A 14,811-nucleotide genomic window follows, 5' to 3' on the forward strand; every position below is an offset into this window, starting at 1 on the left:
TGGCTTCTACCCAACCCCGCTGCCCCCACTCCAGGTACTATGGGGCCGGGCCTCGCTGGAGAGGAGATACGGGCCTGGCCCATAGGGGCTGATACAGTACTAAGAACCACTTACCCACACACCCTACAGGCCCTATGGTGGGAAGCGCTGTCCCTTTAAGCGCGCCGGTAGGGGCTTGTCGTGCGGCGGGGCGTGGCTTGTTGTGTGGTGGGGTAGGGCGCGGCGCGGCGCGTTGAGGTCAGCGGCGAGTGGGCGCCGTCACAAAAGGAAGTGGCGGCGGTAGCGGCTGTCAGCGCAGGGAGGGACCAGGGCCAGGGCCTGGGCCTGGGCCTGGGCCTGGGCGGCGGCGGCGGCAGCGGCGGCGGCAGCAGCGGCGGCGGCAGCAGCGGGAGCCGCGCCGCGCCATGGCCCAGCAGCAGATGAGCAGCTCGCAGAAGGCGCTTATGCTAGAGCTGAAGTCGCTGCAGGAGGAGCCGGTGGAGGGCTTCCGCATCACTCTAGTCGATGAGTCCGACCTCTACAACTGGGAGGTAGCGATCTTTGGGCCCCCCAACACCCTCTACGAAGGTGGCTACTTCAAGGTATGGCTTTCCCCCACCACCACCCCGCTGGTGGACTGGGCCTCCCGCTGCCGCGGTGGTCTTGGGGAGCTGCCGATGAGGCCTGCACCATTCTCCTCGTCGTCTGATGGGCCTCTGTCGTGCTCGGAGGGATGGCCGGGGCTCTGGTGGGGCGGCGGGTATGCGGCAGCTGTCAGCCCCTCCGCCCCTCGCGGAAGTGGGTCGGGGCCTACGGGAGGAGGGAGGGCATGGAGGCTTGGCTCCTGTAAGTGGTGCTCCGCGAGCTGCCTTTCCCCTCCTGTTGCTGGCGGGGGGGGGATGGGGGCGGTCTGCAGGGCAGACTGGCTGGGGCCAGCAGGGCCTCTCCTTCCTTCTCCCTTGGGAAGCACTCTGGGGAGAGGGGGCAGTGTCACAGCTGTCTCTATTCTGTAACTTCCCTATTCTAACCCCAAAGAAAGGCAGGTACCTCGTGGCAGGGTGCAAATTCTTCTCTTCCAAGCTGTCATCTGGGCTATGGTTTGTGTATGTTTATTTCAAAGGGGTTTCCTAACCTTCCCTTAATCACTCTGCTTGTTATGCAGGAGCATCCTGTGTAGGATGACTAATTCAGGGTAAAGGCTGTATTTTCCTCAAAACTTCATGGGCTTCAGGACTGTTTTTTCATGACTGTTTTTCCTGTTGTTTTCCTCTTCTTCCCCTCCAGACTTTGAGGGCAGCCTTCCAAGGGCTATGGCAACAAATAATTGGTGAAGGTAGATAAATGTTTTCAATTCCTCTCTTAATCTTCCTGTTAATCCAAAACAAACTTTTGTGGTTATTTCCCTTCTTGTAAACACAGTAAGCAAGGAGTCTGGCACTGCTGTCCCAGAAAGGGACAGCAAAAGACTTAAATTCTCAAAACAATTGGAGGAGGAATCACATGTTTTTGCTTAAAAGAAACAATTAAAAACCCTTTGATGCCTGCGGAAGATATGTTGCATTGGGCATACCCCTTTGCACTTGATATCTGCTTGGTCTCTAGCACAATATTGTCCCCTTTAGCTTGCTTCTCCCAGGAGTTATCATTTTATTAGTTGCTTCTGTGTTTCCTGTTTCATGCCCTTTGACTTCTGTCAAACTGAAAAAAAAATTCTGGATGATCGCTTTGCTTGGCTGACGTGCATCTTGGCCTTTCTGGGTCAAGGTTTAAGAGCCTTGTTCCACAAACCCAAAATAACCTGTAGCTTGGGGAATAATATATTTGAGTCATGTTCAGTTTGGCCTCATTGCTTTGAAAGAAGGGAAGGCTTTGGTACAAGATTTGCCTTTTGTAATGAGTTGGATGGCTTACTCATGTAGGTGTGATAGGTATATTCTTAGACTTACTTCCATTATTACTTATTCAGGAAGTTGCTCTAGTCTTGGGTTGGTAAGTGGGTCACTCTTACATCTGAATGGTTTGGCAACCTTTTCCTGTACTTGCATTACTCATCCTTCCCCCCCAGAAATCACAGTGGGTCAAAATATTTTTGTTTGGGGAGCTCTCTGGACTGTATGTTTGTAATTATTTCACATGCTGCTTTAGACTCTTTTCAGTAACAATCTGAGTATGTGCGTTAACAAGTGTAGATTTAGGCAAGGTTGCCAGTTGCTTTACCTCAGTATTATGAATGTGATATCTTTTTTTGGTATTTTATGTCCTTGAACTCTTGTGCCTTTAGTCAAAATTCTTCTGACTGATCCTGTGAGTCTTATTTTGGGAGTGGGAGACTAAGGTCTTGTGATGCCTTCACCCTTCCACAGCAGAGGGATTACCTTCAAGTAGCATGGCTGGAGTCTGTCATATGTTGCTTCTGTCTCATCTTTCCTCCGTGAGGAGCCATGCATGGTGGTTTTTTGTTCTGGTAGTGTTTGATCTTTGGTTATGCATCCTAAGTTCTGAGTCACTGAAAAAGCGGTCTTAAACTCTCATTCTGTCTGTAGGGAGAAGGAGTCCTGTTGTCCTGAGAAGTGATGTTCTTGGCTTTCTTTGTATTAGGTCTTCAGGCAAACCTTTAGATGTGTTAGATTTGGCTTACTGAATTGTTTAGAGATAAAATTAATACCTGAACTTTATTTGGTGGGGTGACTTCTAGCACATATTCATAGTATATGTGAGGTCAGCACTAGTTCAGATCACAATCTCACTTATTCTTTTTCAGGTTTCTTAGCATGATGAAATATCTAGCTTCATCTTGTTTTGTCTTTTTAGTTTCCTATGATTAGGTAAGCAGGATTAGAAATATGTGATCACAGGATGTAACTCTTTAAACTTTGTGGCAATGAGAGTTTGGGAATTTTCTTCCACTTGAGGTGTGGTTTGAGGGCACAAACTGGAGTGGAAAGTGCAAAGACTTCTAGTTAAGATCAAGTATAAATATTTTGAGGAAGACCTGTGTTTAATAAAGAAAGTGTTAGTGATTAGTTGATTGGGAATGCAAATGCTTGATTTATGCTCACGGAGCTCTTGGGGCTGGTAATATCAGCTTTTGGCACCTTGTTTATTCTTGGGGAAATATGACTATTTTCTCTGTGTTGTTGAACTAGCTGAATAAATTGAAATGAGGAAAGTGCTCTTTGCACCTCCTTGACAGGAGCTACTGCTGTTAAAAGCTGGTTCAAAACTTCTACAGGCTCTGGTTTAGGTTGATAATCCTGTAACTAGCATTTGATAAATTGAAGCAGAAAACGTGTCCCCCTGAATGTTTGTTTAAATGGTAGGTTATCAGTACCTTAGTGCTGGCTATAATAGTCAGGGACTTCTTAAAAATTCAAGCACAGTGTCTCAGCATATTTTATCAACTAACATACATGCTCAAATCTGTTGCAGTACTTCATAGTTTAGGACCTCCTAGCTAGATGGAAAGGGCAGCAGCCTTCAGAAGCAACCACTGTGTGAAGAGCAGCTTGTATCAATGAGGGATAGGAGCAGTCCTGAACCACAAACTCCCTCCATGCAATCAGCTAAAGATGCACATCTGCAGTAGAGACTTAATCATGAGTCCAGGTGTTTCTGCATGGCTATCCTTATCTCTGTCAATCTTTGCCTTATCTAGTGACTTTATGTAGCTATTCAGTATGACTGGGAATAATGTTTTGGGTAACCCTTTAAATTCCAGATTATCACCCTCAAGGAAGGAGTTGAGCTATTTCATGCACTGGTTACCTTTCATGCCTTGCTAGCAAGGCAAAAGTAGCTCAGGGTCAGTGATGTTAAGCTCTCCAAAGAGGTCCAGTGATAAGAGCAAATGTCTGTCCCTCAGCTGCTGTCAGCAAGAAACTTCCAGTTTGACTAAAATCTCTGGCAGAATCAGTTGTGTTGGGCTACAGGTAGTTGATTGCAATAGGTGAACTTGATTTTTGGTCCCTGGCTCATTCAGAGTTTAAGGGTAAAAGGTGGGTAGACCTTGTATGTCTAAGATGTTGATTTGCTCACATCTGATTCAGTTATTGAGGTTTTTTGAGTGACAAAGGGAAGACTTTTCTCAGAAGGAAATATTTTCATGTCCAGGTCATAGTGCCAGTTGCTTCTTTCTTAGGTCAGTTGGGAGGGGCATGGTGTGATAAGACACCATGTGATGTTTTCAGGATACTTGCAGTACTATTTGAATAAGCCATCAGGAGGCACCTTCTAAGCTTTGTATGTTTGGCGCAATTGTACCTTAACATCACAGCTTTTGATTGTTTTAAAAGGAAATTCTTCTCACTTTATAGTTGAATGGTATTCTTGTGCTGGGAGCCAATAATTCAGGGAAGGTGCAAGTGAGAAACTTCACTGCCCAGAAGCATAATTTGACCAAGTACGCTGTGTCAAGAAGCATGTTTAATGTAGAGCAAGAGTCAATATTAAAAGCTCCTTTGATTTAGGCTGGGTAGATGAAAATGACTGAGCCTTGTTTGGTAAGGCTACTAAATATTGCTGTCACACTTACTCTGAAAGTGAATTGCTACAATCTGATGTTAGACTGGGTGAAAGGAATGCACAATCCAGAGTTCACCTGTTAGGCCCTTTGTGTGGGTGAAGCGTGACACTTGTTGAGAATAGTCTGTAGATGCTACACAAACAGGATGAAAGAGCCAATGCAATGCATTGTTCTAGATCTGTTGGTGACTGTAAGAGGTGCTCATCTGAAGGACACAGGGCTAGGATTGGAAGAGTCATGTAGAATTATGGGGGGTTTGTACACCTTTGAATTTAAGGTAGGGCTAAAATGTTCTTTGGCAACAGTAAGAGGCAGTATAATTTAGTGAACAGGATAGGGACTAAAAGTCTCTTATATGTAATGGATTTGTATACATGACCCTGAATAAATTAACCTTTTTTTCTAAAATGGGTATATCTTGTAATAGCATAGTTAGGTAAAAAGTGGTTTGTTATAAATAACACATGGGAAAGCTTTCTTCCAAAACAAATTTAACTTGTATGTTTACAAGTACAGTATTTAAACTTGGAATAGCTGAAGAAATTGTCAAGTGACTAGCTTTCAGGCTGCTTAAGCACAAAAGCAAAGATATTTTTGAAATAAGAACTTCTGCTTATTCGTGACTTTCTTTTTTTAAATAAAAACCTGAGCAGTTTCCTGAGTGCTTCAGCACAGATCCTGATGTACTGACAAGTCATGCTCCTCTGCACAGACTTTGTCCATGAGGCAGCTGCAGCAATTCTCTAAGAGCAAAAAATAAAGCTGGGGTTGTGTACCTTAACCTGAGGGAGGAGGGGAATGTTTCTTGTGTTGAAGAGAAAACCATCAAAGCCTGGGTATGTAGGCTTGCTTGCGAAGTATGCTATGCAGGCTTCACAAATAATTCTCAGAGAGTATTGGGGAGAATCTGGGTAAACCTCTTGTTGCAGGAGGTAAAGCTATGCCTTGGCTGCCTTGTCATTTGAAGTGTCAGAGGGATCTGCAGTGATTGTGGAGCTACGTGGCTCTTCTATTTCCTACCTCTGGGACTTCTTTCTTGTACTGTCTTAATTGCTCCAGCTCCTGTGCTCTTCTACTACAGTCACCCAAGGTCTTCTCTCCTGTGCTTTGAAGATTAGGTTCAAAATAAAGCCTCTCAGCATAGTGAAACCAGCATGCAGGATTTGATGTCAAGTGTGGAAGTGTGAACTGGCTTGCAGCCCTGTAGCATGGCCAGGGAAACAGCCTGGCATGGTGCTTTGTGGAGTCAGTGCCTTCACAGAGCAAGATTTGGTTCTAGTAAGTTAAGACAAGGGTTAAAGTATATTATTGACACGCTTCTGAGTTCCATTGTGCTTGTCACCCAAAGTGCAATTACCAGGCCATGCCACAACACTGAGCTTAAAACACATGGGCAGAAAGGCAAATTCTATGCTTAGCAAGCACTTTAAATAGAAAACTACAGCATAACTGACCTGCAGGTACCTTTCCTTTTATCAGGAAAGCTGGTGTTTCTAACTGCTAGAGGCATTGATAAATGCTGTTGTGTAATACTTATTTGCCAAAATAATGTTTGTTATGTGATTGTTGTGGTTTAGTTCCGGCTGGCAACAAAGAACCATGTAGTTGCTTGCTCCTGTGGTGGAATGGGGGGAGAACTAGATGAGGAAAAACTGCCTTTATCTAAACCCACAAGTTTTGCAGAACAGCAAAGGAAAGAGGGAAAACAACAATAATACTGATAAAGGAATATACAAACATGATCAATGTACAATCACTCACCTATTGGAACCTGGAAAAGTCCCAGCCTGCTCCAAAGCAGCAGTTCCTGGCCACCCCCCCGGTTACGTGAGCACCTATATGATATCTTGCCACAGTTCAGCAGCCCAGATGGGCTTGCCTCTGCGCTGCCAGTTGCCCTGCTTCCACTGCTGTAGCCACCCCCACAGAGCATTTGCCACCATCCATGAGTCAGTATAGAGATAGAGCATTGGCCAGATGGATGGCTTTCACCTCTGCAAACTGGCTTGATTCACCTTGTCCTTCAGTGGCTTCTGTGACTTGTGTAGGACTCCACACAGCAGCCTTCTACTTCTGATGCTTTCCCACAATCTGGCAGGACCCATCAATGAACAGGGCATATTTCTTCTCATTTTCTGGCAGTTTATTATACAGTGGGGCCTCCTCTGTGTGTGTTACCTCTTCCTCCTCTGGTGATATTCCAAAGTCTTTGCCTTGGGGCCAGTTTGTGATCACTTCTAAGATTCCTGGGTGACTGGGGTTTCCTGGTTGAGTTTGCTGTGTGGTTCACACTAAAGCCCTTGTAGTGTCAGTTGCATGATGTGTAGAGGGGACCCTCCCTTTGAACATCCAGCCCAGCACCGGCAGCACTGGAGTGGGGGGAAGTATTCCCCCCTGCTTCCCCCCTTACATTGGGTGTGATTATTAATACAATTCTGAGAGATGGTGCCTGAGGTATGGGGAGGACAGTAATGCTGCATAAATACCCCAACATAACTGTGTGAACAGTGATGTTACAGTTGATATTGCACAGGACAGCAAAATTATGATCCTGATCCCTCTCCCAGAGGTGATAAACAGCATTGTGGGGAGTACATAGAGCATATAAGATTTTATGTAACACAGCCATGAGAACAAACAAAGCAACATTGTGACCAGCGACTACTTAACTATATAATAAATGCATATAACAAATACACTTTAACATGTTCCTGTCAGTTGTGTTATCTTTACCCTTTGTGCCTCGCTTTAGGTGCCAAAAGAGACTGTTGTGGTTTAGCTTCAGCTGGCAATTAAGAAACATGTTGCTGTTCTCTTAAACCTTCCCCCCCCCCCCCATGGCCGTGGGGGGAGAATTGGAAGGGAAAAGGCAAAACTTGTGGGTTGAGACAAAGACAGTTTAACAGAACAGTAAAGGAAAGGGGGAAACAGCAACAACAATACTGATAAAGGAATATACAACTAATATACATTAGCATGTTAAAGAAAAGCCCCAGCCTGGGCTAGCTACATACAGAGCATGATGTTGCATGGTATCAAATACCCCTTTGGCTAGTTTGGGTCAGCCCTCCTAGCTGTGTCCTGTCCCACCAGGTTTCATGGCTGCTATAGCAGGAGAGTCTGACAGCTTAAGTCTTGCTTAGTGGATAATCCCTATAGCTATATGCATGTTTTAACTTATTAATTTCTTTGTGGAAGTTCTGTGATCTTTCTCAAAAAGACACCTTTATGGGTGTGCATTTCAAGGCCTAGCTGAGTTTGATAAGTATTATAATAAATATTGAGTCACTCTGCTTCTCTTGATAACAAAAAACAAAGTAGAAAGGGACTTTAGTGAGTTATTGAAAGCAACAGCATAGGTGTGCATAAACCTGATTTGGATTTATACCTCTGATCGCATCTTCCCCTTCATCATATCCAGTGTCGTGGAATTTGAGCTATCAGACTTCTTCCAGCTTTACAGGAAACCTCACTTCTGAGAGTATAATTAAAACAAATTTGTTCTTATGTAAGGAACTTGAGATTCTTGGGACAGAAGATCTCAAAGGCTACTAAAAATTTAAAAAAAGAAAAAGCCAGATTTCAAAATGACTGTTTCTGGCAGCTGACTTCCTAGAAGTTATGGTGAACTGAAGGGAAGCCTGAGATAGATGAGCTGAGGTGCTGGTGTTGATGAAGCGGTTGTCTTAGCAACTGCAGTCACTTAAATATCTCTAGGAAAATAAATAGCAGATCTTAAGATTGAGAAATGGTGATGGGTTGACAGAAGAACCCGGAGCAATGAGCAGCTTGAGTCTTATACAAGGAATTGATTTGACTACAGTAGGAAGTTGCTGTTTTAAGTGGTGGGATTCTTGAGTGATGCAGCCTTGATAGATCTTCTCTTGTAATGATAGTGTGTCTGGCTGCCCTCTTGCATGAAGCAAGATCCTTGGGGAGAAACACTGACCCCTCAGGGTATATTCATTCCCCAAAAAGTGGCAGATAAATGTGGTGAGAATTCTGGTACTACTGGAGTGCTCCACTTTGCAGCCCCGCTATTCAATATAGCAATACAAATATTGCATCAAAATCCAGTGCAGAATAAACCCTGCATGCAAGCAGATATATGTATGAGAATTGTATTCCATGTCAGAACTAAATTGCAGAAATTGCAACTGTGTCAGGGATTGTTTTAGGTCCTTGTAGTGCTTATTGTGGTAAGAAAATGAGACTGTGTTTTGCTAATCATGATTGCATGTGCTGTTTTGCGGTTCTGTAGGTAAAACTGGTAAGTTTTAATCCTTTTCTTTTGTAGCACTTAATTCTTTCATGTTGGCACAAAAAGCAAACCCCAGAGAAAGCCTGACTGACTAAAACAAGCAGAGTTTTGAGCCAATTGTTTCCTGCTGCCACAAGCATATTTGTAACTGCCAACTATGACAGGTATTTCTACAAGCACTGAATCTTAAGCAGAACACCAGGTGCTTGGAGAAGTTATAGAAGACTAAGCATACACTTTCTGCCTCTCATCTAATAACTGGTTTCTGAGCTTCTCTTCATGTAGTGACATGGTCATAGTCAAAAGCTTTGTTCAAATGGAAGTGGAAAACTCAAAGCTACTACTTGTTGCAAAGGGCAGAAGTGGACAAAACTGAGGGTAGGATCAATTTCCTATCACCTCTTCTCTAGGAAAAAATCTAGAAATAGGAACAGTACATATAAATATATCTTTTTACCTGCATGTTTAAAAGCTACCTGGCTCTACTGGTCGTGGTCAAGATGGCAGGCTTGATGTTCCTGTGATGCAGATCCAGTTGGTGCTGTGGTTAATTCGTTCAAAGCTTCCACCACTTGACCAGCTATTTCTACTTTGCCTGTGTTAAATGTGGCTAAATCTCTTCTAACTTTCTCTGCTAACAATGTAAGCCAGTGTTACAATTAATAGTTGATTGGACTTCTGAAGCCTTGCCAAATTAGAGGGGAAACTTTTCTTGGTGAGTGACATCAGCTTCTGCAATACTGAAATGTTAAAGTAAAAAAAAAAAAAAAATAATTGCAGTCCCTGGTGTAATGCAGATACTAATGGTAGGTTTTTTAATTTGTGAGTAGCTTTTGCTGAAGGAGCAATGGCAAAAACATGGACTTCCTTCCTTTCTGGTTTATAAGTTTTTAACCTGTCTCACATCTCCTTTTGACCCTTCAAGGTGTTCTTGCACTGAAAGTGCTAATCTCAGCTACAGGACTTCAGACTTCTTAAGGCTTATAAAACTTCATCTGACACTATGATCAACACATTAAGGTTCACAAATCACCTCTGAAAATAGTGGTATATTTCCTATCATGGGAAAAGAATATTTAATAAAAGTGAGGGAGTATGGGATGAAACTTGGATTGCCTGATGTGAACTCCTTGAATTCTGTACTAATAGTGGGATGCTCTGCTGTTTGGATCTGCTATTCTTTTTTTTTACTGTCCAATTTGACTATTTTAACAGCTAAAAGTTCTAAAAAGGCCTGGTACAATCAAAACCACCCTCTTGTCAAAATTAAGCTTGATATAGGGAGCTTTATAAACTAGGTACATGAGTAGTCTGGGTTTTCTGAAGAGAGCATGTGGTAGCTGACACTTCAGCTGGAGATGACTTGGTAATTATAGCTCCTCTGTCTGAATTCCTCTGCCACTTCATGGGGCTAATAGCAAATTAAGCTGCTCTTTGTAGATCCAAGGAGGGCAAGATGTGAAAAATATTTTGTTTCTGTGCATCTTTAATTAGTCTATCAGACTAGCACTGGGCTGAAAGCTTGGAGTCCAAGGTACGAGGTTAAAGTGGCTAAACTCTTCTAAAATGAGTGATCAGTCCTACCACTAGTGACAAACCTTCTGAATGGAGAAGGATCTTGATTCTCTGGTTGACCTGTTTTAAGACAGGAGAAGGCAAACCTGTTGTTCCTTTGGTTTTTTTCCCCTCTAGCTTCAGCTAGTAGCTGGTTACCGAAATCAGCAGAGAATTGTTTAAGTGTTTCATTGTGATAGTCTGTGTGTTTTGTTGTGATGATCTGGCTTTGAGAGTGAGTCACATCAACCTCTGTGACTTGAGTATCTCAAGTCTAGTTTAATGTGTTGCAAGCATTCGTGAACATAAATCAGCTAAAGTTTGGCCTGAGTTGCTTTTATTCCAAGATAAATGTAATATACAGTTGAACAAGCTTATTAGAGAAGCTTGAACCTGAGTAAGTGAGATCTAGTTTGATTTTGGTTTTTGGAGGCTTATCCTTGGTGCAATTTAGCTAACAGATGCTAGAACAATGGGAATGGTTTCTACTGCTCTGTGATAAGTTGATCTTTATGATTGTTTTGCTTATCTATGATATAGCAGCTGACTCATGCCATAAGGCTTGGTATTCCTTTAATCCTTTTATAAACTGTTTTATCTTAGTTAATGTAGTTGTGGATGTGCTTATTACCCATGCCTAATCCCTTTTGAATTTTGCTAAACTGTTGGCCTTAGTGTTGCTTAGCAATAACTAGTGAAATACATTGTGTATTGTTTAACTCTTGATCAAACTTCTGAAATTTTGTTTGTGCTCACCTGTTATGCTTTTATGTTAGTAATACTTCCACTGCTGAATGGGAACCTGATTGCTAGCCCTGAGTGCAGATCCTTTCTTAAGCTTGTCTTCAAAGCTCCTGTGTTATGTTCCTACTTGACATGGCAGGCTTTTAAGAGTAGTTGATAGCCCCCTTTCCAAAGTATGGAGCATTTGCGAAGAAAACAAAGCATCTGTGTCCCTCTTTATGCAAACTTGTGAGCTGTATTGCTGGATCCTATTCTGCTACTTTTGGTTTAACCATGCTCTTCTTACAGCTATGATGTCACTGGTGTTCAGACATTTTGGATGTCTGATCTGGAGGTTGTTTAGCTTTGCTAGGATAATGGAGAGGCCTTCACTTTTGTGACTCTGATTCCTTGTTCTTCCTTTCTCAGGTGTGTTTGTTCTAGGCAAGTTTGGTTGTTCAAGGTCAAAGTTTTAATTAAAATTAAAGAATAATACAGACTTCTTAAATAATTGTTGCTATGCTTGTCTTGTAACTTGTATCAGTTTTGAGGCAATCTGTGGTAAGTAGGGTAAAGAACTAAAATTGTGCAGAGGTGCTTGAAGTGTCCACAACTTCAGTATGGAAGAGTGATGCTAAGGGCCACACCACTTAAAATAAGTGCCCAGTGTTGTAGTGGAACTTGAAGGGGTTCTGCTATCTCTTGTCTGGGGACAACTGTGCCCTCTTCAGGGCTTTGGCTTGTGCAAGAAACTTAATATGTGGTGCTCAGACAAAAGTACTGGCCAACCTTGTCTTATTGCTTGGAGATAGGTTCAATTCCCTCTTCATATTGAAGAGATTAAGCCCGTATCTTCTGGGGTTTTTGGGGGGTAACATAGTTATCAGGCTGTGAGTTTATACTGGGGAATCCTTCCTTTCCCTTGTTGAAACTGTTGCCTACTAGATTCTTGGCTGCATAGTGGGGTAGGGCCAAAACCCAGCAAGCAGTGAAGGAACATGCCTCTGGTAGCTTAAGGTGCTCAGCTGGAAGGAGGGGTTGCTCCTGCTTATCAGCTCACTTCCCAGTGTGAAATATTTACAAGCCTGACAGCTTTTTCCAAGCTCTGTGTTCTGAGCAGTCAGGCTCATTTTGTCTTCTGGCTTGGGCTTTTGCATTTCTGTCTGGGCAGTGGCCTGATGCCAAGGGGAAAGCTGAAGAGAGCTGTGTTTAATGCCCTTTAGGGTAGGGCATCCACCCAGAAAGTGGAGGATGCAAGTTAAAGTGCCTTTGGGCCAAATGCCCTAGTACCAGCTGACTGAATAAGATGTCCCAATTTTAGCTTTTTTGAGGAAAATAGGACAGCCATCTGAATCAAATATGTGGTAAAGGTGGTCATGTACAGGATTTCAGGCTCTGAGTCAGCCTCATTCAGATACCTGCTTGTAACCTTGAGCTCAGTATTAAATTGAGTGCATCCTCAGCAAGTTTGCTGATGACACCAAGCTGTGTGGAGTGGTCAACGCGCTGGAGGGAAGGGATGCCATCCAGAGGGACCTGGACAGGCTCAAGAAGTGGGAGAACCTCATGAAGTTCAACCAGGCCAAGTGCAAGGTCTTGCATCTGAATCAGGTGCAATCCCAAGCACAAATACAGGCTGGGTGGAGAATGGCTTGAGAGCAGCCCTGAGGAGAAGGACTTGGGGGTGCTGGTGGACGAGAAGCTCAACATGAGCTGGAAATGTGAGCTCACAGCCCAGAAAGCCAACAGCATCCTGGGCCGCATCAAAAGAAGCGTGGCCAGCAGGTCGAGGGAGGTGATTCTGCCCCTCTGCTCTGGTGAGACCCCACCTGGAGTACTGCATCCAGCTCTGGAGTCCTCAGCACAAGAAGGTCATGGACCTGTTGGAATGGGTCCAGAGGAGGGCCACAAAGATGGTAGGAAGGCTGGAGCACCCTATGCTATGAGGACAGGCTGAGAGAGTTGGGGTTCTTCAGCCTGGAGAAGAGAAGGCTCCGGGGAGACCTTATAGCAGCTTTCCAGTATCTGAAGGGGGCCTATAAGAAAGCTGGGGAGGGACTTTTACAAGGGTGTGTAGCGATAGGACAAGGGCTAATGGCTTCAAACTGCAAGAGGGTAGACTTAGATTGGATATCGGGAGGAAATTTTTCACTATGAGGGTGGTGAGGCACTGGAACAGGTTGCCCAGGGAAGTTGTGGATGCCCCATCCCTGGAAGTGTTCAAGACCAGGCTGGATGGGGCTTTGAGCAGCCTGGTCTAATGGGAGGTGTCCCTGCCTGTGGCTGGGGAGTTGAAACAAGATGATATTAAAGGTCCCTTCCAACCTAAACCATTCTATGGAGTTCAGTGTTCAGGATATGTTAAGGCATTTCCTTCTTTGTCACTTTTTTTGGGCAGCTTACCAGGTGTTACTGAGAAGGGGATATATGGAGAATCCATGGTTTAGACCTGGAGTTTCCTGTGGTGGGTCCCTAGGTCAGCACTGGCTCCTGAGATGTATTTCACAAGCACCAGACTTGTAATGTTCACCCATGCAATGCTTATTGTGTCACTCCCTGTTCTAGCAGTGTCCAGAAAAACTAAGGATGAGCTATTTGTAGATAGCTATTAATTAAGTTTCTTCCTGGAGAGCACAGGATCCTTTTTTTACCTGGTTAAACCTCTGTGCTTATCTTCTTGGAGGATGTTTGTTACATGTGGGATAAGGAGGTAGCCTCAACCAGTTCCTGTTCTGTACCATGTATTTATGGAGAAAATTTTTCAGTGTAAAAAGGATGATGACTTTAAAATCTATACTTATAAACACTTATTGAATGACTGGTTTTACATATTCTTAGGTATTTCTGGTGAAATTTTCTCATTAGTTTGCTGTAGTCAGTTGTCTCTTACATCATTTCACGTTGGAAGCAACTTTAATGTCATATGTTAACATGTATAAGAATGTCAGATCAGTCAGTGTTTAACTTGCAAATCAAAAATCTTGCTGTTGTGGCTTCTTGTATTTAAACTACTGAACTGTAAATACAATGAATTAGTGATGCAGGCTTCCATGATCATTAATCTGTTATTGCACTAGCTGTGTTTAAAGCTAACTGTTCACAGTAAAAAAAGCAAATGAGTTGTGTTACCTTAGATATAACTAGATATCCTGCCTTGTATGTTTGTTTAGAGCAGAAGCATAAAACCCCCCTTATGATAGAGACTGCAAAGCCCAGTGTGCAACTGATTGTACAATGCATGTGAGCTCTACAGCACATACATCTTAGTGCACAGTATGGGTTACCCTGCTTTGGATTTGCTGAGGAATTTCCCCCTCCCCCCTGCTGATAGGAGAATGACAGCATTTTAATCTTGATGGCCGCAGCTAGTAAAATGGCCCTACATGAAATATGAAGTCTGGTGTCCACAGACATACTAACCTGAAAGGTTGGACAGCACTGCAGCAAACGTGAAGGAGCTTGTGCTGTGTATGTCACTGCTTGGATGCTCCTGAGGTCACTTCCCCAGCATCTGACTGCTGGATTACTACCCCCCCCCCCCCCCCCGAGGAAGATTCACAGAATGGTTCAGGTTGGAAGGGACCTTAAAGATCATCTAGTTCCAACCCCCCTGCCCTGGGCAGGGACACCTCCCACTAGACCAGGCTGCTCAAAGCCTTATCCAGCCTGGCCTTGAACACCCTCAGGGATGGGGCATCCACAACTTCCCTGGGATTGGAACTGTTGAGCCTGAAATGCCATCTCACTTGCTGTTAATATGGACTGTAAACAG

At 43.7% G+C, this 14,811-nt stretch overlaps 1 protein-coding gene across 2 annotated transcripts in view; it reads left to right on the forward strand.

Annotated features, from left to right (window-relative positions):
* Nucleotides 1-397: 397 nt before the first annotated feature.
* The window catches only part of LOC128901947 (ubiquitin-conjugating enzyme E2 R2-like), a 71,723-nt gene continuing 57,309 nt past the window's right edge, over nt 398-14,811 (forward strand). Inside the window, exon 1 of one of the 2 annotated variants that reach the window (XM_054184137.1) lies at nt 398-581. In XM_054184137.1, coding sequence (XP_054040112.1) covers nt 405-581 — 177 coding nt within the window. In that variant the 5' untranslated portion in view covers nt 398-404. The remainder of the gene's footprint in view (nt 582-14,811) is intronic. The other variant, XM_054184138.1, reaches the window with a different exon arrangement.

The sequence above is a fragment of the Rissa tridactyla genome, chromosome W (genome assembly GCF_028500815.1).
Source record: "Rissa tridactyla isolate bRisTri1 chromosome W, bRisTri1.patW.cur.20221130, whole genome shotgun sequence".
Classification (NCBI taxonomy): domain Eukaryota; kingdom Metazoa; phylum Chordata; class Aves; order Charadriiformes; family Laridae; genus Rissa; species Rissa tridactyla.